The sequence below is a fragment of the Sander lucioperca genome, chromosome 11 (genome assembly GCF_008315115.2).
Source record: "Sander lucioperca isolate FBNREF2018 chromosome 11, SLUC_FBN_1.2, whole genome shotgun sequence".
In the NCBI taxonomy this organism is placed as follows: Eukaryota; Metazoa; Chordata; class Actinopteri; order Perciformes; family Percidae; genus Sander; species Sander lucioperca.
This window is the reverse complement of record NC_050183.1, coordinates 30,892,135-30,915,861: the sequence shown is the minus strand read 5'-3', so window position 1 is coordinate 30,915,861 and position 23,727 is coordinate 30,892,135. Positions and strand designations below refer to the sequence as shown.

Genomic DNA, 23,727 nt, shown 5'->3' with positions numbered 1-23,727 from the left:
CACTTTTGTCAAAATTAAAAGTAAATCTGAATATATCTAAATGATACTTATATTTGTGTAGTATCAAAGAAGTGATAGTAGAATAGTATTTCACTAAAGGTCTTTCCTTCATCTTTTCTTCCCACATAGAACATTATCACAATATTAGATACAAGTGTCCCCCTTCTCTTTCATTCTGTCCCCTCTTAAATATACCATTTCATAATATATATGAAATGGATATGTATACATTACATGGAAACATGAATCCAAGTATTGTTAGAGGTTAAGTGGCAACAAGTTAAAACATTTTTGAGTCACTGTATATTCCTGATATGGATATGAAGTTGTTGTTGTTGTATGTAGTATTGCAACTGAATTGGGATGTTAATTGCCTGTATGAGTGTCAAATGCTGCCCAAGGGACACGAGTATTGATTGAAAGATACTCCCATTGATAAATGATGATTTTCCCACACCTGGGGACACAGAATGGGAGGGGCGAAATGTATTTATGCCCGGTTGTGTTTGTTGTTTGAAATACTCTCGGTGAAGGTCTGGAGGGACCGAAACATTTTTTTTTTTAAATATCCGGGGATGCAAGAGCAGAGTGCGGGATTTGTTCCATTGTTTCTCCAACCAATGACTGTATATTTGGCTACAGAGGCTCAGGACTGTAAGGAAAAGGAAAAATGTGTGGACAGATAGCCCTTTACCAATGCAGGAACATTTTCATGAGCTTTTTACCTTTCTTTGTGTTTCTGGCCCTTTTAGTCTCCTTTTCCACGTCTGCAAGTGCCACACTAAATACAAAAATGTACCTCTGTTGTTTCGGCATTTTGTACGAAATGTGTCTTACTTAAAATTTTAGTTTTTTCAGATAAAGATATTATTGATTTGAGACCATGATTACATGTATGGAGTACAAACATACAGTACCATGCAATCTTTGAAAAACATTCTTACAGTACTACCTGGCAGAAATGACATGCAACAAAAATACTTAAACAGAAGTTAAAGATTCTTGGATAGATCATTTCAGCTTCTCTGACCTTAAAAATTAAATTGATTACAACATAGATTGGTGGGTGAAATTTTACTCTGGCATCTACTATTTTCCAATCATTCACTAAGCTTGTCTCACAGACTTTTGTAATACAAAATTACAAAACGTCTGATTCCTATAGACTGAATTTCTGTTGTCATTTTCAGCAGTAATTGTAACGTTTAAAAATATATAGTAAAACATGGAGGTCAGACCTATCTGTCGTCTCTGCTGTGCTTATTTTCTGTACTGCGTTGCTTTGGTAGCAACATAAACATAAATATTGCAGGCTGACATTCTTCATTCATTACATAACTAATTTGCCTAACCTTTAGGGTTCTTCAGATGGGTTAAAGTGCAAACAGGAATGCACAAAAGGGATTTTGAGTTTCTTACTTTCTGGTTGAAAAAGGGCAAGATAGTCAATAGCTCAACAAAACCCTAGAGTGTGTGATGAATATGAAAGACAAGGAGAATATTGAGTTAGATTATAGTAGTAATGCAAATGTTTCCATACTTACTGTGTAAGAATTGGTATTTTTTTAGATTTGGCCCCCTTAAAGTTTGAGTGCAATTCACTTATGCGCCGCTGTCGTAAATATGGACAGCTGTACACGTGTATTTGTTATGATTACATTACTAATGATCAAAAACTAGCGAGTCACAAACTTTGCTAACAGCAGAAAATGCAAAAACACAAGGCATAGCAAGCCAGCTAGGCTATATTGATGTTTCATTTTTGGGATTTTTCAGTTGCCGCCGGAATTTCGGCCGGATGTCCGTTACCTTCCGCTTTCTTTGTGTTGCTGTTGAAAACTCTGGTGGATTTATGAGGACTATGGTTAACTGCTCCTCAGATCTCTGCAGGGTAAATCCAGACAGCTAGCTAGACTGTCCAATCTAAGTTTTCTGTTGCACGATTGAAACAACTTTTGAACGTACACGTGTTCCACCAAAACAAGTTCCTTCCCGAGGCTATTTTACAGAAGTACCGTTGCTCCGTCTGGCACTTAGCCATGGGCGTCAGTTTGGTTTGGATTTGGTTTGAAATGTGCTGGGGGACAGAGACGCATTCAGAAGTACATTTCCAGAAGTGCTGGATACAATGACGCACTCATTTTTTATCTCTTTTGCGCAGGTCATGTTTTGAAAGACGCTGTCCTGTAGCTTACTAATGAATAAAAACGTTGTTTAATGTACGTAAACAATGATCAATAATTACCAAATTTCTCTCTCATATTGCTCCTCATAACCACTGAAAACTGTCAAAAAATCGAACCCAAACTCCAATTATTATGGACGTTATCTGACATTAAGCATTTCTGCTTCACATTTTCAGCAGGACAGCGGAGCGGCTGTGGGTTGACTCCTCGCGGTTCTCATGGGGTTTATAAGTCATAACGTGAAAAAGCTTAACGTGGTTTAATGTACCTAAACAACGATCAATCATCACCACATTTCTGGTTCGATTTTTTTGACAGTTTTCAGTGGTTATGAGGAGCAATATGAGAGATAAATTTGGTAATCATTGATCATTGTTTAGGTACAAGCTAGCTTTTTCCTCGCCATAGGCACCAATGAAGAAGACAACGCTAATGTGAGATAACTTATATAATCGTTGGATTTTTGTTTAGTTCTTTTGACAGGCTTAAGTGTTCATTACAAGATATGGCCATGAGAAATTTGGTGATGATTGCTCGTTGTTTAGGTACATTAAACCACGTTAAACAGAATGTCCCGACAGACAGGCAGTGTTGTGAACAGAGATCGAAGCGTGCAGCCAGCACAGCAGCAGAGCGGCTGTGTCTGCTCTGTGGGGATAGAGATTGTTGTGTATTTTTTGGCATCTGTCGCTCAAGAATTATATGTGTTATGGACTTTTTTTTAAACTAAAGAAGCTCGAGGTTTTCAAAAAAAGTGGTGGGTACAAAATGACTCATGACGAAATCTGGTAGGTACGCATCCCCACCGTCCCCACCGAAATCGACGCCTATGCACTTAGCACCGCCCAAGGTGATTGTGATTGTTTTAAAGAAATGCCAAGAAACCAGAGCACGTTTTTCTCCCAACCAGGAATGTTGTGTGGACTAGCCAGACCTTCCTCCGCAGCCCTGGGAGGAAGGTCTGGGAATGCGAGACTTCAAGTCAGCTAACATTACTTACTAGTCCAACAGCAAGATGGCCAGCTCGGCATTGGTCTTGCAGCCTTTTTATTTCGTGGAGCTCTTGACACCAACTAAAAGCCAGACTGAGATCTACTCCTTTCCAGCGGTCACTCTTTCTTTTTCTCTTCTTAGCTTCCTCCATCAACTCCTGTTTGATCTCTTCACATCTGCCATGTCTGCAGAGGCTGGTGAACCCGGTTCCTTTGCTCCTCCAACCAAAGCTGCTGTGCTAGCAGTATAAACACTCCCCGAGTGAGCTTAGTAGCTGACGGCAGCTAACGTTAGCAGCAGTTAGTGGTTAGCCTTACTTTAGCAAAAACTAATGCCGACCTACACCAAACGACTTTTCAAGCGATTCCACTGTTGCAGACTAATTTCCAATATCGGAATGAAATCCTGAGATTCTTGCTAGATTTGGGCATTCTCCTTTCCTCTCAATAGTTGGGTGTAAGGTGGTCATAAAATTCAGTCAGAGTCAGTCTTTTTCCCGTCTTGATGTTCAGAATCAGAATCAGGTTTGCGCAAACAAACAAGGAATTTGACTCTGGTTAATCTTCCAACAAACAAAAAAAAATCAAACGTGTTTGATATTATCGTAGGTTTCTTGGTAGTGAAGTTAAATCATGTGAACATTGTCAACAACCAATGGGTGCGCTCCCTCCAGCACCAAACAGTAAGCAGCAAAGGGCTAGAGCCAGTGTTGTTTATGGTTGCTATGGTGCCACGCTAAGCCAAACGCTAAAGAGGGAAAGTTGCCATTTTTCTACCCTTCTGAATCGCATCATCCAACGGGAGATTTACCGGTGGATGAACGCAGACCTCTGGGTACTGCCGCCATTCATCTGCATGTACGGCAGAACAGCAAATCTGCAAACTTGCCCTTAAGTTACCAGCTAACGCTAGCGGTAGTTAGCTAGCTTGGTTATATTTTTTAAAACGAATCTAGTTGTAGTCTTACAATTTGTGACCCTGCAAGATCCCCATTCTTTACATATTATGACAGTCCTTAATGTGAGATGTGAGATGATTGTCTTTAGATGTGAGATTGTCTCAGACTTTTTAAAGTCTGTTTACAGTCTTCTAGTGTATGGTAGGCATAAAGCTTTCTGTCGATCAGGAAACTCTGTAAATCACTGAGTTGAGGCTGAGCAACCGGAGGACATCAGAGGGAAAACCAGAGAACATTTTCTCCATAAAATATGATCCAGTTTTACCAAACTCAGTGGTGGTGAGTGACTTAGTGCCTTGAAGTGTTACGCACTTCTCCCGGAAGATCTTACCCGTAAACAAAAGTTGCGAAAACAGGCAATCGGGCCGCAGAGTGGGAATGACAGAGGCACCATTCTCCCTATTACAAGACAGTGTAGCATTAAAATGATTTTGAAGCTGTTATTATATGGTAAAATAAATATGCAATGTTGCTTTAACTTGCAATCAAATTTAGATGATGGTTAGGGATGTCCAAGGACTAAATTGTACTATATACTATCTTCCAAGACTGATAGCTATAGTCCCCGAAAGTAAAAAAAAAAAATAAAAAATGTACACCTTATTTTAGGTCAGTGAATGAAATGACCGTTGGCTTCTATTTATACATGTTGAATGATTTAGAATTTTGCTTTTTGAAATGTAACTGAATTAAGGAAATAAAGTACCAAGTCATCACAAACTATTCAAGGATGGGGATAAAGTCCAAAGTGGCACCAACACCACATATTGAAACACAAAGATCATTTGGGCAAAGGTAAACTGAGTGGGAGGTATTTTTTCATAATGTCAACATATTAAAAATGTATGTAATAATGTTCCAGTCCAACAAATGTAACATTTCAGGAACATTAATATAGCAGTAAACAAATATTTGCTAGGTAAAGACATAGTGGAGTAATGGCATCCTGAGCAGAGAATTTGTCACACTCCCTCAGTGTGTGTTGTAATCTGAGTTTCTGTGTTCCTCCACAAGTGCATGTTTGTGCATGTGAGGTTTTCGTGCAAGGTAAATCCCAGGCCATTTTTTTTTTTATGAATATTGAGTACATGTGATGTATGTGGACAAGACACACACATACCTGTACATGAATTGTACAAATAATATATTATAATAATAATAGACATAGTCATTTAGCTGGCTTGATCAGTGGCTGCCAGTGTTACATAACCCAGCAGTGAATCCATTGGATAGCTATTGAGAGGTGAATATCTGCTGTAGCCTGCTTGGAACCGAGGTGGGCCATCAGGGCCAGCAAGGCCTTCTCTGCTGGCCAAGAAATTGTCAGAATCAAAAAAATTATATTTTCTAATTATATATATAGATATAATTATTTTTTATTAATTTCATATGTATTTTACAAAGTCCGTTCCCACGAAGCTATTACCATAATTTCATTGCTAGTCTCTCCCTCGGTTGTGGTGCTTCCAGTGTATCTAATAAATTAGAGCTTTTAAGGCCTTTAGAATTCCGAGTGAATCCCTCTGCTGGTTAAGCAAATAGGGACAATGTTGTCAATTGTCATATTCTTTAGCCAATCAAATTTCGAGTTTGCCCTGTTGGGCATATTCTTTGACAGGCCGGAGCATTCTATTTGGCCCAGCCACCTACATCGGCATTTTTCGGACCAGTTAGCCAACTGAAGCATAACTAGCTAGCATCACATAACCGTAGCAGTAACGTTAGTTCAAGTTCATTTAGAGTTTTAGATGTAAAGTTAATAAAAGAAGAGAAGGATATACTTGTTCTCAAATGATGAGCAGCTTTGGTAAGTTTAATGGATTTTTCTGCATTGTAGTGAAATGCTTTTACTAGCTATTACTGCTTGCTTTAGATTGTTGCTGCTGGTGTGAGCAGTTTCAGTGGCCGCTGTGTGTGTGCGTGGTGGCATGTGTGTTGAGCTCCAGCAGCTTTGCTGGAATTTGCAAGAGTGTCTGGGGAAGCCTGTTGATTCCTATTGTGTTATTTGTGTTTTTGATTGCTTTGTATGAGTAAATGTGACTGGCCGTTGTGGGTTTCTTTTTGTTTCTTTGGTAATTACATTCATTTGGATTATATGTGATGCAGCAACATGTCATACTGCGTGAAAGTAATGGCTTCAGTCACTGTGTATTCATGTCTCTGCAATAGTGTATTAAAACACTTTAGGTGTTGAGCCTTGTGTTAAATCACTTTATTCCACACGGTAATGCCCAAGTGTCATGGTGAGGTTATTCAAAGGTGGTTGCTGTGGTACTGAAGGCCCAGGTGTAAAATAATATTTGTCTTCTGACTTGAGCTTACACTAAAACTTAGTACACATATTCTGTATCTACTAAGTAATGAATTTGTTCTTTATTGTTGTATAGTGAGCAACATGCTTCACAAGTTTATAAAAATCAAACTTGACACACTAAAGTGACACACATATATCAATGAAATGCTGCTTTTCTCCCTGTAAAAGTATGTTTTTTGCACAATTGCATAATATTGGCCAACCCACTGTGTACAGTAGAGCTGTTCCAGAGCTTAGGGCGGGGGATCACGGTGGGTCTTGATGTTTGACCCAGGGTTGGTCAATAAGCTTGGTTATGACATTTCACCCTTGACCAGATAAATATGTGCATACAATAAAAGATTCCTCTCCTTTCCTTCCTCTATGCCAGTTGAGTTCAAAGAGATAGAGACAACAGCTGCATTATGTTAATCACTGAGATGCCACTGAGACAGATGGCACTAAAAGGTCAGTTCAGGAAAGGGGATGAGGGGAGGGAAGGTCATGACAGAAGAGGAGGAGAAGAAAAGAGGAAACATTAGAAACGATGCTCAGGCTAGTTTTTTCTACCTTCCAATCCAACTGTCATCTTTCTTTAGTTTGGATTGTCTTTTCCTTTCTGTTATGTCACGGCCTCTTTTCTGCCTTTCTTCCTCCATCAATATCTCTCGCCAACTCTTCCCCTCTCCTCTCACTGCCTCTCTCGCTTTCTCTCCTTCTGACTCCTCTGCCTTGGAAAGAGACGATCCAGAAATAAGGCCATAAATAAGAAATCAACGGCCTTTTCTGTCCCACCACATTACAGGCTTTTGATGTATGCTTTCTGCAGTAGTATTACTCACCAGCCTCAAATCAATGCTCTAATCTTTCCCCTGCCAGATTGATTTCAGTGGAAGTGACAACAGCGTGGAAAGGTGCAGAACAGATCTGTACACTGTAGGCCATTTTCAAAATACTAGCAAAGAAGTGTTATATAGGGACAGCTGCTTAGGTAGATTAAGGAAGATGCCAGATATCACATAGGCACAGAGGTGTGCAAGCATAATATATCTTTCCAGTTTTGGTCTTTAATCCCCAAATGGTCCATCCTCGTGGCCAAACAGTTTACTATCACAGAACCGTACTTTAAATTCTGATCAAGGTCCCAAATTTTTTTTTCTAAACCATTAGAAAGACGATTTAAGAGGTTACAAGTGTTTTTTGCACTCTACATATAACGTTGATGTATTATGGAGTCTGTGTCTCAGGAGGTAGAGCGGTCGTCTACCAATCGGAACGTTGGTGGTTTAATCCCTGGCCCCTACAACACCTGTTGAAGTGTCCTTGGGCAAGATACAGAACCCTAAATTCACAAATTGCCGTGAATGTTTAAATGACGAGCAGCTTGTATGGTAGCCTTGTTGTATAAATGTGTGTTTATTGTTGTGAATGGTGCCTGTAGGGGAAAAAAAGGAACTATGAGAAGACAGTGTAACTACAATTTCAGGATGTGTACAATTTCTTGCATGCTGTGACAGATTACAAGCCCACACCCTACTTCTCAAGTGCTGATGGGCCTCTAGCAAGTGAGTTAAACACATTTTATGCTCACTTTGAGGCAGTCGGCAGCCACCAAGCAAAAGCAGCTGATGCAGAGGTTAATGGATGGGTGCACCTCTCACATCCATCTCCCTTTCTGAGCATGACGTCAGGGGGGCTTTCAAACAAGTGAACACCAAAAAAGCAGCAGGACCTGATGCATCAGGAGCCAAACCTGGAAAGAAACCATTTCGGTACTAGGATTGGGCATTGACAACTGGTTCCAACTTGGAATAGTTTCAAACATTGTGATTCTAATGGAATAGTTTTTTTTATTGGAATCGTTAGGAAAATTTGGTTTCAAATCAGATTATCCATTCCAAGATTTAACACGTTTAACACACGAAGTTTTGGATCCGTAGTGGCCACCGTACATCCATTTGTTGTGTTGCAGCCATGGAGCACAGTAAGCGGCGCTCTAAAGTGTGGCTTTATTTTACGTTGAACGAGCCCAGTAAAAACTGTAAATCACCACTGAATCAAAATAAAATGTTCCCCTTAACTGTGAAATAAGCATGTGACCCGTTTCAACTCCACCCCTCAAAGAATTGAAATCGAGAATTGATAAAACCCAGAATCGAAAGGAAGAATTGTAACTGGAATCAGAATTGTTAAAATCAAAACGATGCCCAACCCTACTCGGTAACATATTCCCTGTCATCAAACTGGCCTTCTCCGTCAGTCTCGGAAGCTGTGTTTGGTCCCGTCCGCCCGTGTTCACTGGGAGCTCTGTTAACCATTAACAGCTAGCAGGGTGCAGTATTTGATTCTGCATATTTACTTATTCGCCACGGAGGGACTTGTGCAGATATTAGTTGGCATTTACAGCAGCGGTTTAGCTGACTCTGCCGTGACTGGGACCTCCCAGTGAACACGGTCGAAGTCAACGGACCGCGATCGAATACAGCCTCCAAGACTGACGGAGGAGGCTATTTTGAAGACAGGGAATACAATACTGAGATGGTTCCTTTTCTGGGTTTGGCTCCTGTAATGGTAGCTAATCACAGTTAGCTGCAGTTGTGCATGATACCATTATATTTGTGTCATGAAAAATTAAAGTGAAACAATCTGAACTTCTCATAAAGATGTCATAAAGTTTGATTACACTGTCAAATGCTCTTATAATGGTATCATGAATAATTCTCTTGACCTCAAGTAAAGTGGAACCATTTGGACTTGTCATTAGGGTTGTCATAAATGTTATAAGTTTGACGACAGTGAATACAGTACCGAGGTGATTTACGGAGTTTTGGACAGCTTTAAGCTACTTGTTGCTAAAGTAACATGACAGCCAATGCAAAAACCAACTACTTAATGAGAGTTTAATGTAATGTTAACAAATACAGCTAAAAAGTATCTTTTAAGTTTGATAATTTGGCCTGCTACGACATATTTATGACAGGTTATGTTGTCTAGGTTAATGTCAAGTTGTCATTACGCAGAGCTCTTTAAAAGTGTCATCATTTAGCAAATGACACTTAATGTAGGGTGACCATACGCCCTGGTTTGACCGGGACAGTCCCGATTCTGAGTTGCGTGTCCCAAGTCCCGACAAAAGCCTGTCGGGACGCTAAAATGTCCCGGTTTACACCAGCCACTATGAAATTGTCCTGGATGTCAGCGATTACATAGCCGACATGGTCTTATTATAGCCTGATCATTAACTAAACCCATGTAGAAAGACTAATAAAGCGTCCAGCGTATGATTTTAACAATGTGTGTCAGTCAATCGTAGCGGTCTGCATAATATGTGCAGCCAGCGTTACAATGTATATTTGTAAACATTGTCGCAATGCCTCTTCTTATCTGTCTCGTTTTAACCAGTCCCTCCAGGTCCGTTGGAAAGTCAGCGGACGAGCGCTGGGTGGAAATGTTCGCGCATTTCAAAAGCAGGGAGATTCCGTTCAAAAATGTAGGTCTCTGTTGTCAGGTCGCCATGTGTCTACCGGGCACAAATGCTCCCATTGAGCGGATCTTTTCGCTCATGAACAACACATGGACTGACGAGAGGAACCGTATGACCATTCCCACCTTAAAGACGCTACTCGTCTCACACAGGCCAATTTTGCTGACACCTGTGCGCAATTTCACAGTAGGCTTTCAGCCAACAAATTGATTCTTGAGCAAATTCACTCCTCTAACAAATATACAGAATGCATGTTTCCAATAGGGAAGCTATCTGCTCTATCAAATGAGATTACATTTGTGTGTGTGTGTGTGTGTGTGTTGTTGGTTAGAATAACACTGGTAACACTTTACGGTAAGGGTACATACATTCTCATGAATTCATGCATTAATTAATTGATGTAGGCCTATCATGGCAGACCCATGGCAGCTGTTTACTGACGTCTGATAGCTGTCGTTGGTTAGCAACAGGACCAACACTTATAACTTTTTTCTTTAATTGCTCAACTATGGCAAGTTAATTAGGTCTGTGTTGCAGAGAATAAACATCCCACTAAATCATTCCCTATTCTCATCTTGGCTGTTGGAACTGAAGTAATATTATTAATTAATTATTTATTGATTAACATTACAGTATAGCTATTGTCAGTGGTACCAAGGGACACTAATGAAGTGCAATGCTGTCACTTTATAGCATGTTGTATGTATTGTTATGCATTATGTATTTAATGATTTATGTATTACTGCATTCCTTAATATCCCATGAATCATCAGGAATTGACGTGTTCATAGTCTGTCATTCGTTACCTCATACATGAACAACACAACTAAAACATTATGTACGTGGGCGTATCATTATAAATTATTAAGCATGATCATGATTATTTATTTTTCTGCAAAAAAATGTGGTCATCACTGCGCAAATTCTGATTTGAACACAACTTGTGCATAATGATGTACCCACCTTACCTAATGTTTTAGTTGATGTGTTGTTCATGCATGAGGCCATGAATGAGAGGCTATGAACTCATGTCAATTCCTGATGATTCATAAGATATAAAGGAATGAAGTAATGCACAAATCATGAATTAATTCATGCACGAATTCATAATTCATGTACCCTTACTGTAAAGTGTTACCATAACTTTAGTTCAAGCATGTGGCAGCAGTTCCAAATAATTTATTTAGTGCCATGTAATGAAAAATACCTTTTCACAAAGTTTTTCACAAGTTCAGTGGGTGCATTTTCCAAAAGAATGCTTTAATTCTGAAAAATAAAGTTGGTCCCACATAAAACTCACTCAATGTCTTTTAATATTATTTCTTAGATATGTAGGCTACATACCAAGAAAATTCATGAATATTAACTGAGATACCCCATTATGTTGTGAGCAGTAGGCCTATGTGTGCTGTTGTCAAAATGGTGTCTAATCTGTCTGTGTCTATATCTGACCTGGGCTGGCACATGTTCACATTAAAAAAGCACTACGGTCACGTGCAAAGTTTCCTGGTGTTAGTTCCGGGGAATCTGGTCACCCTAACTTAATGACAACAGTCATAAACATTCATAAAGACTCATTCATGTTCATGATAGGTGTCATGTCATGGTTATGATAGTGTCATGTCAGTCTTACACCCCTTCAAATAAAATGTTACCGAGTTGCCTTTTTACACGTCCAGCAGACATGGAGCAACAGTAGCATTCAGTCTTGTTTCCTGCCATCTAGCAAATGTTATACTACTCTCTTTTAGCTGTTTTCTCTGTTAGATTCACATTGCATTAAGCAATTTTATTATTTGCTAATATAAAAATATTGATTAGAGCAGCTTTATAAAATTAAAGAGTACAATCCAATACGGAGTAAATCTGTATGCGATTCATAGATTTGTCCTCAACCAAGGAAACCAGGAAAAAATGCTTTTGTGTCACAATTCAGCAGCTATGAGCCAACATTGCTACATATTGGCACTGTTGGACCTGATAAGCACCAAACCAAACTCCGTACTACCAAACACATCGTGAAGGGGAAAAACTGGAAGATTAGAAATCAGTTAGAAATCTTCATGAAAGGGGAAAACACATTAGATCACATAATAGACGTGAGGGCTGCTGGTGTAAGACAGAGTCCCTCTGTCGTCTCCACCATTTAATTATTTACAGTAATTACACCAAGATATTACAAATTTATCTGGAAATGATATATTTATGTTTGCAAGCTACATCTGTGAACGTGAGAGGCCTGAGTGAGTGCTGTGTCTGTTTCCCTCACCTTACCCTGTAGTGAGGTTGCTGGCAGTCTGCCTTCCACTCTCAGTCCAGCCTTGGTCAGGCTGACCTCCAACACTTTCAACCTGAGGGCCTCGAATGTGTGTGTGTACGTGTGCATGATGTGTGCCACTGAGTGGATGAACTGGGTACTAAGGTTATCATCCAAGAGTCTGCTCAACTGGAGAGAGACTTGAGGCTCGCTGGCCAGGAATGAATCAGGTCAACTGGAACACACACACACATAAACACACAAACAGATGTATTGCACAACTGACCTTTACTTTCTCTTCTGTTCTTCGGTTGTGGAGCAAAAGGTCCTACTGTGTTGTTTTTTTTTTTTAGGAAAGGCAAGTTTTAGACACAAGAGGAATTCATTGTTCTTTACATAATGCATAAAATATATTAAATAACATAAACAAAATATAGCATAAGATATAAGAGACCCAAATTTAAAGTTTAAATTTTTTTTGTAAGAAATAATGGTAGGAGGAGGATAAAGAAGTTGGACATAATGTGTTTGTGGAAACTGCTACTAAGCTTGAAGCTTCTGACATTGGGCATTTCTGACTTGGCGTTTCCCATGGCAGCGGTTTACTGACGTCTGATAGCTGTCGTTGGTTAGCAACAGGACCAACACTTTTTTCTTTAATTGCTCAACTATGGCAAGTTAATTAGGTCTGTGTTGCAGAGAATAAACATCCCATTAAATCATTCCCTATTCTCATCCTGGCTGTTGGAACTGAAGTAATATTATTAATTAATTATTTATTGATTAACATTACAGCTATTGTCAGTGGTACCAAGGGACACTAATGGAGTGCAATGCTGTCACTTTATAGCATGTTGTAGCACCCTCTTTATCTCCTTGTTTCCTGTCTGCCTCTCTACTATCATCTGTCCAATAAAGGCAACAAATGAAATGAATAAAACAAACAATAATAATTTGATTAAAGAAAAACATTACAACAAATCAGAAATGAATACGAGAGAGAGAATACAGAGGATAGAAGTGCAAAAGAAGAAGCTCTATCTTGTAGCATGCTGAATCTTTGTAATGTGGAAATGAATTGAGCTCAGGGTAAATCATGCATGTTATGTCCTTGGCTGATAAAGGTTATTCCAATTATAGTGTGGCAGTGAGAAATACGATTTTCTTGCAGTACAGCAAGGGGTGTATTTCCTGTGAGATTGATACAGTCTAGGTGTGGAATAGGGGGATCAATACATCAATAATCCCAGCAGAGTAGTTGGTTAGAACAGCGAGCTGCAGCGATGTTATACTCAAATAAAAATCCAAAGCTGAAGCTATGCCAAGTCCTCTACCTGCTAAGAGAGTGGCCACATCAGTGGCACTGTTTGCATCAAGATGACAGACACTTCACTGTGAGAGTAGAGCCAGACAGACACTCTGTGATTTGGACAATGCATCTCAGTATGGGGTGCCAGCACAAGCAAGGAAATCCATAAATGTTTGCTCACACTGCAGCCAAATGTTTCCCAGTTATTTATTTTTTCCCTAACAGGACAGCTGTTGTCGAATCAGTATGAAAAGCAAAATGTAACATGGACACTCAGATTTTCAATTCAAAATCTGGAACACAATGGTGTGTGTTTTATAGTCAGATCCGAGGCCTATGACGACGTTCAAGACAAAGCATGAATTTACTGATTGAATTGCTGCGTCTTCCTAAATACCAATCAGAATCTAAATGCACATAACTGACAGGTGTTGAAAACACACAGCAGAAGTGCAAGCATATCAATGGACATGGTGTCTTTTATTATTGTTACTGTGGTAAACATGCACACATTTATTTAGAGCGTTAGAAAGATTGCCGTCTAAAAAGCACACAAATCAAATACAAAAATGGATTTTTCTGTTGAGAGTTTTTCTGTTGAAGAGGGTTTTCAGTAAAGGGGTAAAAGTCTAAATTAATCAATCAGTTCCATAGTGTTGACTTTTAGTTTGACAAAATGAAAGTCATTATCAAGCGGCTCAAAGTAAAATGTTAAAAGTAAAAATCTTTAAATGTACTTTCAACCACATGTCTCTCTCTATCTCTTTATCATTTGAGTTTGCTCAGTTGTCATTATTGACAGCTTAGGGAAAAGATGCTTCAGTCAAGATTATTTTGTCTGAGGTCTAGAATTAACTTTTATACTCAACTCTTACCTTTTAGTTTTGGAGCTCTGATATACAGCTTTAGGAGTATGCTGATGTTGTGGTGACAAGTTAATTTATATGCATGCAGGTCTTATAATTCAATTTCAAAAATGATCTACAGGTGTTACTTATCTTAAAACATGGGTCGCTGTCCAACTATGGAAAAATCTTTGAAACTCATAAAGCACTACATACTGTAACTGTTTACCTGCACATTTCCTCCGTACTTCATCACAAAACGTATCATACAGACAACTTAATTAGACTTTCTGTTCTGTGCTTAGGTTGGAATGACGTGATACATGAATGCAGCAGTGGAGAAAAAATAAAAACTAACTTAATTCAAATCTTGTGGCTGTTTTCTACAGATGACAGCAGAAGCCATTCTCCGCTTGGTCAATGATCCTGTGCTGCCATTCTACCCTCTGGACATTGCCCTGGATGTCCAAAACAAACTCAAAGGTAATGCTGAAGATAATAAAATGTTAGTGATGATGTTGATGATAATGTGCAGTGTTATGAACTTTATTTAATAAGGTAGTCTTACCTACTCTTGAGCAGTATAACAACAACCAAACAACCAAAATTGATGAAGAGCTATTAAAAGTAATCACAGGAGTCATCAAACACATCAGATGATAATCCTTTATAATCTCAAAGGGTAATGAACAAAACTAGTAGACTAGTTAACAATTCGCAGTTCAATGGATTTAAATAGGCTGTAGTATCTGAAACTAGGTTTGCATAATGCACTATGATAAACAGGGTTTTGCTGCTGAAGATGGTGGGGCATGTGTGCAGACTTAAAAGTTGATTGAACAATAGTTTTATGGTTTGGAAAATGCACACAGCCTTAAATTTTAGACAGAAAGCCTCAGTGTTATATTTCATTTGTGAGTCAAATGTTGAATAAGAATTTTGAATGAAGTCAGGTCAGATTTGTATTTGTATGACTGTATTGTATGAAAAAAACTTTTAATGGCAGGATAGTCAGAGAAAGTGGTGAATGTAGAGAAATACAATGTTCTTGGTCTTATCTGCATTTAAAACAAGTATATGATTACGAAGTGATCAATTATCACTTCGAAAGGGTCAAAGGCAAACTGAAGATAAGTTACCGCCTGCGTTTGGTAGGAGCCCAGGACATATGCAATTTGGTCATTTGCGTAAAAATGAACATTGCTACTATTTAATATACTGATAAGAATTTTTTTTTTATTTATGTATAATGCAAATAGTAAAGGACCAAGAATAGACCCCTGTGGCACCCCATTACTGATAAGAGGGCTTGACTCAGCACCATCTGCTACAAAACTCTGAGTTCTCCCTGTAAGCTAAGTATGGAACCAGCTGAGTGCAACCAGTCAATCATCTTTATCTAATGACTGTAGTTTGTTAGGTAGGTAAGGGTGTAACCTAAGCAGTGCTTAGAGAACATCTGCACTAGTAACCAAACTGAAAGAAAAGTTGCATTCAAAGAAAGAAAGAAAGAAAGAAACAGAGGCATTGAGTACTTCCTCTGCTAGGCAGTTGTGGTAATTATGTACAGCTGACTCAGCAGACATACAGTATTATTAAATAGAAAAACAGAGGAGAGAAAACCAGATTCTAATTTGATTTGTGGTGGGAGATGTGGCTGTGTCTTATTCTTAGGAGATGCTATAGTTTTTCAGAATTTGGAGTAGATATTATCATTATCATGCTGTTGCAGATGTTTCTTTGCTGTCTAAGGGTTAACCAGTCCTCTGGAGTACCACTGCATCAAGCCCTGGACCAATATTTATCTCTGTTCATGTTTTTTGTGCTGAGCATGTCTGTCAGCAATAATATTAAAATACAGTGAAATATTTTCCAATGTAGGATTAGAAACATATAGAGTTATATCAATCATTAAAAAATCCTGAATATTAAAATATTTATGTCTTTTATTGATAATTTGTGTTTGAGACATAGGAACGATCGGACAGTGATCCCATCAAGAGCAAAACCCCCAGAGGCAGGGTATTTGTGTGGTCTGTTAGTAAGCATGTTGTTGATTAATCTTTAGCTAAGAGGCTTTTTGTAATTTGTTCTGGTAGGATTAGATATACTAAAAAAGAGATTAAGTTTGAGGCCATTTTCTTTTTATTTGTTAGAGGTGTCAGAGGAGTTATGAGGGGCTGGTGTGTAGGTACACCTTCCCAGCACCAAACGGTAGAAGAAACAAAGTTAGCAATAAGCTAGAGCATTTAGCAGTTTTTCGACCAAACCACAGCTAAAAGGAGAAAATTAAATATTGGACTTATATTTGCCAGACATGACTCCAACTAATGCTAACATTGCTCCTTGTCTACTGGATGTGTAAATGGGCAACTGTTTGCAAACTGTTTGTTTCAGATATCAATTTCATTTGATGATATGTTTAATGGGTTGTTGTGCTGCTCCCCATTAGCCATTTCACAGAATCAAGAGGTATAATTATAGTTTAAAGTATTTCAACTTGGGTTTCATTTTCATAGCTTTGGCCATCAGTTTCATCAGGTATGGGAACATTCGACTTACCAAAGATCTCAAAACACAGTGGCATTGCTAAAAATAGATATAACGGGGCAGGTAACACAAGCATCAGACGGTCATTCTAGTTAAAAACAAAGTCAACAGTTATGCCAGATTAGTTTCCTCTTTATACCAAAAATGAATGCACCCAATCCCCCACTTCACAGACAACTTGTCAATGATTTAGTTTTTGAAAGTGATATTTGATTCTGTACTGTGCAGCAAACAAAATGAGTCTTGGATTCTTTACAGAACACTGCAGTATGCACCGCATGTGTGTGTGTGTGTGTGTGTGTGTGTGTGTGTGTGTGTGTGTGTGTGTGTGTGTGTGTGTGTGTGTGTGTGTGTGTGTGTGTTTGCGTGCGTGCCTGTGTGTGGCTGTTTTGGACTTTTATGCAGAGGCATAACTCATGCCCACTGTCCAGCCAGCCAGCTTGAGCATCAACCCCTAATACCCTCTACAACAAACATGAACACGCACACACAGAAAGAAAAATGACATGCTATGCACACACACAAACAAGGGATCCCACAGGTGTGCACATAACTTGCTGGCGAGCAAAAAACACTTTTGTAGAATGTTTTTACATGTACATACACACACATACAGCACACACACATCCACTACACACACAAAGTCTTTTCCAGAGACTTTCTCCCAGAAGAATGATTTTGTGCTGGTACATGTGTTTAGCTGAACTTATCGATCTCTCATGATTTCACAACACCTTGACCTTGATTTCTGCATTTGTAAAAATTCAAATCAAGTGTTCAACATCTTCTCCCTTTCTTCTGTGACATCAGACCTTTCAAAGGCCTTCTATTTAATGGTTAGTATAGAAGTTGAAATCTATTACAGTATTATATTAATGCTAGTCTATCACAGGGCTGACAACAGACAACCTTTCCAAAAATTACATCAACCACATGTTTCATTATGTTATGTTTAAATACCTTTATGTACTTTGATTCTGCACTGTATTATTTTGCAGGTGTCCATACTGTAATTTTACACAGGGATAGGCTACACAGATGGCTGTCTTTATTAACCATTTAAATATTCTGACTCATCTCCAGGATCTAACAGTAATTAACTGTCCTCTATTTAAGTTGTGCTGTCTGACCATTTCCAGTTTAGTCTCTTAACTTCCAGTTGCTATTGGTGGCTATAGTATATACAAGTCAAAAGTCTAGGCCCTGTTTCACACGGCCTGCTTTACATTTATATACCAAGTCGCAAACACACATGCACATTTTTGAGGTGGTCATATGGCCTGACACCACCACATCTACCACAGATATCAGACATTAGCGATGATGTACCTTAGATTAGAATGACTTATCAAATCAGTTTTAAAGGGTAACTACTGTTTTTTTCAACCTGGACCAACAAAAGTTTTTGAAATTAGTCCAGTATTAAGCATGAACGCTGTAACCGGCAGCCAAAGATGCCATGTAACCCTATGGGGCAAATGTGCATCGTCAGTTTGGTCCACTAAAAGTGCTTTATTTTGCCACTGAAAGGCTCAGATTATTACATTTATTTTAGATTAATAAGTGTATGACAACATTATAGAAAGGATCCCTACAGATTTAAAACCTATTTAAGACCTTTCTGTTTTACCAGACACAGCTCTGAGGTCGCTAGCGCTAAACCCACCAGACTCCATTTAAAAAGCAATACTTTTAGAGTATAGAGCCAACATATTTTCACATGTAAATCGGTAAACTATGTGTTTATTTCAACCAAAACTAGAGTTGTGATGGTTGGAAAAGTGGAACGACGACCCAAAACAGCTTTTCATAGTTTTATTTTGTTTCTGTCAACTTTGAATGAAGTGTAATTTACGATGCTAAAATTATTGTTTATTTACATGGAGTCTGGTGGCTTTAGCAAACACAATTTTTTTTATGTTAAAAAAAAAAATCTTACTCTTTAAACAGTAAGGTTGACCTCCTTAGAAATCCTTACCATAATGTTGTCAGACACTTAGAATATTAATCTGAGCCTGTCAGTGGCAAAACGAGCACTTTTGTGAAGGTAAATACAAGCTGGACAATTGCCCTATTAACTTACATTGTAGCTTGTTTCGCTGGTGGCAACTGCAGCTAAATTGCCTAATACTGGACCAATGTCAAAGATTGTTGTTCCCATCAGTCACTCAAAAAACATAGGAAAATAGGGTCCAGGTTGAAAAAAAATGGTAGTTATCCTTAAAGCTAGACATAGATTGCCAATACAAGCACATGTTAAATTTAAGAAAGTGGTCCTCTGTGTATGAGCTACAATTAACATATTTATCAGAGTGCAACTTGCATAATAAGAAGGCAGCACTTTAGTCAAGGTCTGAAGTGAACGCTGGATAAATTTACATTGCTAAATATTCAGCAGTTAACATGCTGTACAACCTCTCAGGCCTTCTGAACCAAAAGCAGCTTATTCAGTCACAGTCTCAGAGTGTGCAAAGACTCTCTCCTTGAATATTAAGATGACCTGTGAAAGAGGATGCACAACAGAGGCTTTAATACATTTTGCCTGCATTCTGTCTGCCCTTGCAGAATAAACTAAAAGTTACGTTACTTTTGTTATACCGTATCAGAGTGAAATTTCTGAATCTCTTATGATGAATAGATAATCAATACAGTATTTGACTTGCTCTGTGCCACATTAGTTGCGGATTTACACTAAGAAAATGCACACAGTACAGAATGAATTCTTCATACTTGAAATATAAAAAAAAAAAATCAATATAGCAATGCCTATCAATCATTTACACAACAAGATCAGAGATTTAAAAAGATGAAAAGACGCTCCATCTGTAGCTCCAACTTTAAGTCTCATTCATTGTACCAGTGAGGCAATCTTTCATGGCACAGGTTCACTGGCTGTGTCTAAGCATGTAAGTACCGTCCCTAGATTGAGTGGTAATGCTTCCCCGTCTGAGAGTAATGGACAGATTATAACTCGAGAGAGAGATGACACCTGCCTGTAGCCTCTTTCTGTTTCTTCATCACTTTGTCTCTCATTGTACCCCTATGTCTCCCCCTCTAGCAATTCAATTCAAACTCCACTTTATTGGTATAAAAGATACACCTTCTTGGCAACTTTGCCCATTAGCGATGAGATGAAAAACTGTGCTACAAGTGCGGATCATTTCATCAAAGCCAAAAGACCTCATCAAACACAAATGATAAAGAAGAATTACACCCTTAATTACCAATACGATATAATACAGATGTACTTAATGTTTCTGTTTGTATCTGTGTCATGATTATCTAGATTACTGACAGTGTTGGGGTTTAACTAGTTACAATTACCGACGTTACATAATTTATTACGAAATAAAGGTAGCTGTAATCCGTATAAACGGATAACTGTTTATACATAAACTGTATAAACAGTTATAGGAAAAAAATGTGTGATTAAATTACAGTTACCTATGAAAATGTTCATGATTATATGGGGGGTTACATCTGAATATTTTCTGTAAAAAGCTAGGCTATATGTTAATAATATTATTTGTGTTGCTTTGCATGTTTTTCATGTGTAGTGTCTTCTTTTGCCATTTCCAACCACAGCCTTTCAGTAAAGTTTTTTTTATTTAACCTTTATTTACCCAGGAAATAGTCCCATTGAGATTCTGAATCTCTTTTACAAGGGAGTCCTGGCCAAGGCAGCAGCATCAAAGTTTCAACATACAGTAACAAACAGCAAACAACAGACTTAATACAAAACAGAAAAATTACATTAAACACTAAAAAAATCAGAATTCTGTAACAGGACATGTGCATTCAGTGGTCAGGAAGTCCTTTATCCTATTTTTAAAATCTTCCATGCTAATAAAATAATTTAGATTTAGGTGACTTTGTAGCTCACACCAAGATGACGGAGCAAAAAGTTTAAAAGCACTTTCACCAAACACAGTATAGGTTCGATGAATGTTCCAGCGTTCCAGTGATGGAAATATGAAATACATTTCATACAAAAATCTAACAATGGTTCGAACATAACTGTGCAATGCAAAGAATGTTTGCCAGTTGTTTATAGAGATTGCATAATTATAGATTCTAGATTTTTTTTGTCTTTGTGGAAAAAAATCCCCTCCAGACATGTTTTAACTTTTAAGATATATAAAAATACTGTGTTTGGAAAAAATCTTCTTCTACCAAAAATGTTAAAGTAAGCAAAACTCATTTCTGAATGGAGGGGGACTTTAAGTTTTCCCAAACACAAGAAAATGTTGGGACAATGGGAAGCAAGACTGAGGGTCTACATCCATGACAGTGGCTCTGTGATAATATGCTGACATATAAATTTAGCTTGTTAACTATTGAAAAAGTTCAATTTATGACCAAATGGGTTAGGGTTAGGGTTAGGGTTAGGGTTAGGGCAGTTTCAAAGATCAAGAAAGAACTCTCAATCTCAAGTTTAAATGTTTGATCGGTGAACTTCAGGTACCTAACTGGCAGTGTGGCTCAAGATGCTAGCCATGATAACATAGCTAAATAATCGTTAGTATAGAAATTGAAGTATTATATAAATGCTAGTCTGTCACTGGGCTGACACACATAAAGTAAAACACCTTTGCACAAGTTACATCAAACAGTTTTATTATGTAGAATTATACCTTTTTTCTTTAGTCAATTAAATAAATTACTTGTATGTACTTTGCATCTGCACTATATTATTTAGCAGATACCCAGAATGTCAATCTCAAGTTTACTTTTGTTTTTGGTTGGTAAACTTCAGGTACCTAACTATAAGAATTATGATCTATCCCTCTCCTTTCTTTGGGACTGTTGGAGTAATGTCATCTATTGTTCTTTTTATTCAAAAATCATTGTGTAAATGCACTTATACTTTGTCAGTGTTCCATGTTAACACACCCTTAAAGGAAAGGATTGTGCTTTCTTTCAAAGCATTCTCATGAACGGGTCTGTATGATATTGTACGAAAATGTATGCACACCAAAACATATGATATCCTACGAAATTAGTGACGCCGGCTGGCTATGAGCTTCATGACACCGAGCGGCAGTTGCTAGTTGTTTAAGCCGCTACAGAGCTTTGTGACGCTGGCTACAGACCTCCGTCACAGCTCGGTCATATCAGCGGCAGTTAGTAGATGTATTTAGCCGCTGCAGAGCTCTGCGACGCTGGCTACGGTGCTCCGCATGGTGCTCCGCATGGTGCTCCGCATGGTGCTCCGTTGTATCAGCGGTAGTTGGTTGTTCAGTTACCTGAAAGTAGGTGACTTTGAGCCGGGTAAAGAGCACCGCCATCTGCTGGTCGTTTCGGCGAACATTACGGTTAAGTTTTGAATTGAATTTATTTCAGGATAACCCCTTGAGATGTAGCATCTCATTTTCAAGGGGGTCCTGCACATATATACAAACACAAAGATTAGACATACAGTACATATACAAAAAAAACAAAAAAACAAGCAATATACAAAACAATGCCTCGCTCACCTACCCCTTGACCCCACAATTAACATAGCACATATATTAAAGTATATTGACAAAATAATCAGCCAAATGCATTAGACAACTAATGTGTCATATATCAATATATCAATATGCCTTATGACAAAATATAACATACCGGATGACATCACATCTCACGTATAAATATAAAGAGAATGTTTTGATCCACGCATTTTGCCGCGATGAAAATTAAGATTATGCACCAAAACAACCAGTTAAGATTAGGAAAAAAGATCGTGGTTTGGATTAAAACACGCCTAAGGAACATGCATTTCCTGGGTGAAAGGCTTTAGTTTTTTCCCTGGAAGTAAACCCCGCTTTCTGGCTTGAAAGTCCTGTGTTTTAACAGCCAGCCGCGTTCTTATACATCAGCCGTCAATGTAGTGAATACAGCAAAAGAAAAACGTGGAATGCTTACGAATTACAGTGCTTAACTTTTCATAGATTTTTGAACTAATGAAGCTCAGCATAAAATCTTTCAGGAAGACTTCTAAGCTTTCATTCACCTCTCTCTGATCAGCTGATTTGGGGCGTTCACTCTTCAGTTAAACAAACCATAATTGGCCATGATTTCCATGAGCCAATCACATCATAGCATCCCTGCTTTAAATCTGTTCCTCTCTCTGCTGCTATCAGTTGTTATTTCAGGCAAATCGTGCAACCCTCCTCCACCCCATTCACCTCCGGTCATCATCATCCACGGTACCCTAGGTACCCCTCCGGAAGACCGCTCCTATACTTCCATCCAGTCTTCAGGCTCTTTCAACACCACCAGTGTCTAGACTCCATCGGGGGATATGCCTACTCTTGGCTTCTCTACCCCTTATTAAAGTATTTACATAGCGATGGGGTCTAATCGCCAAAGACTCTGTACATTTCAATAAGTTTTACCAAAAGGTGTGAAAGGGACCAAAGTTCTGCTGCATCTCATTTTTGGACTTGGGTTATGAAATGAGGTGGCTATAGGGAATATGCTTTATTTTAATTGCAGCTGCTTTATAATACACAATTGGACATCATGTCCCTACACTTTATCTCCAAATGTCATTTTCCTTATGCTTACATTTAGTTTTACCATTTTCATCAGCTGTGTGTAATCAAAAAGAGGCTGCTCGTGCCAGATTTTGGGCTCTTTATTGTGGTTATTAAATTTAATTCCAGGTGGCATTATAAACGTCTTAAAGTTGTAAATCTGACTTTGTGAAACGTGTAGATACCCTCAATGCTTCGTACCATGCCGCTTTTGTTCAACCAGAAAACAGGTGGGAGAGAGCTTTTATCTCTGCTGGTTAAAAATACAGAGAGGCACCAGATGGACAGAAAAAAAGAGGAGGAGGAATAGGACAGTGAAATAAATACT

The 23,727-nt window shown here is 38.4% G+C and overlaps 1 protein-coding gene across 1 annotated transcript in view; it reads left to right on the top strand.

The window, feature by feature from the left end:
• Nucleotides 1-23,727, top strand: part of LOC116058719 (inactive N-acetylated-alpha-linked acidic dipeptidase-like protein 2) — a 457,605-nt gene that overhangs the window by 393,880 nt on the left and 39,998 nt on the right. Inside the window, 1 exon segment of the mRNA XM_036007698.1 lies at nucleotides 14,715-14,808. Within this exon segment, the coding sequence (XP_035863591.1) occupies nucleotides 14,715-14,808 (94 nt within the window).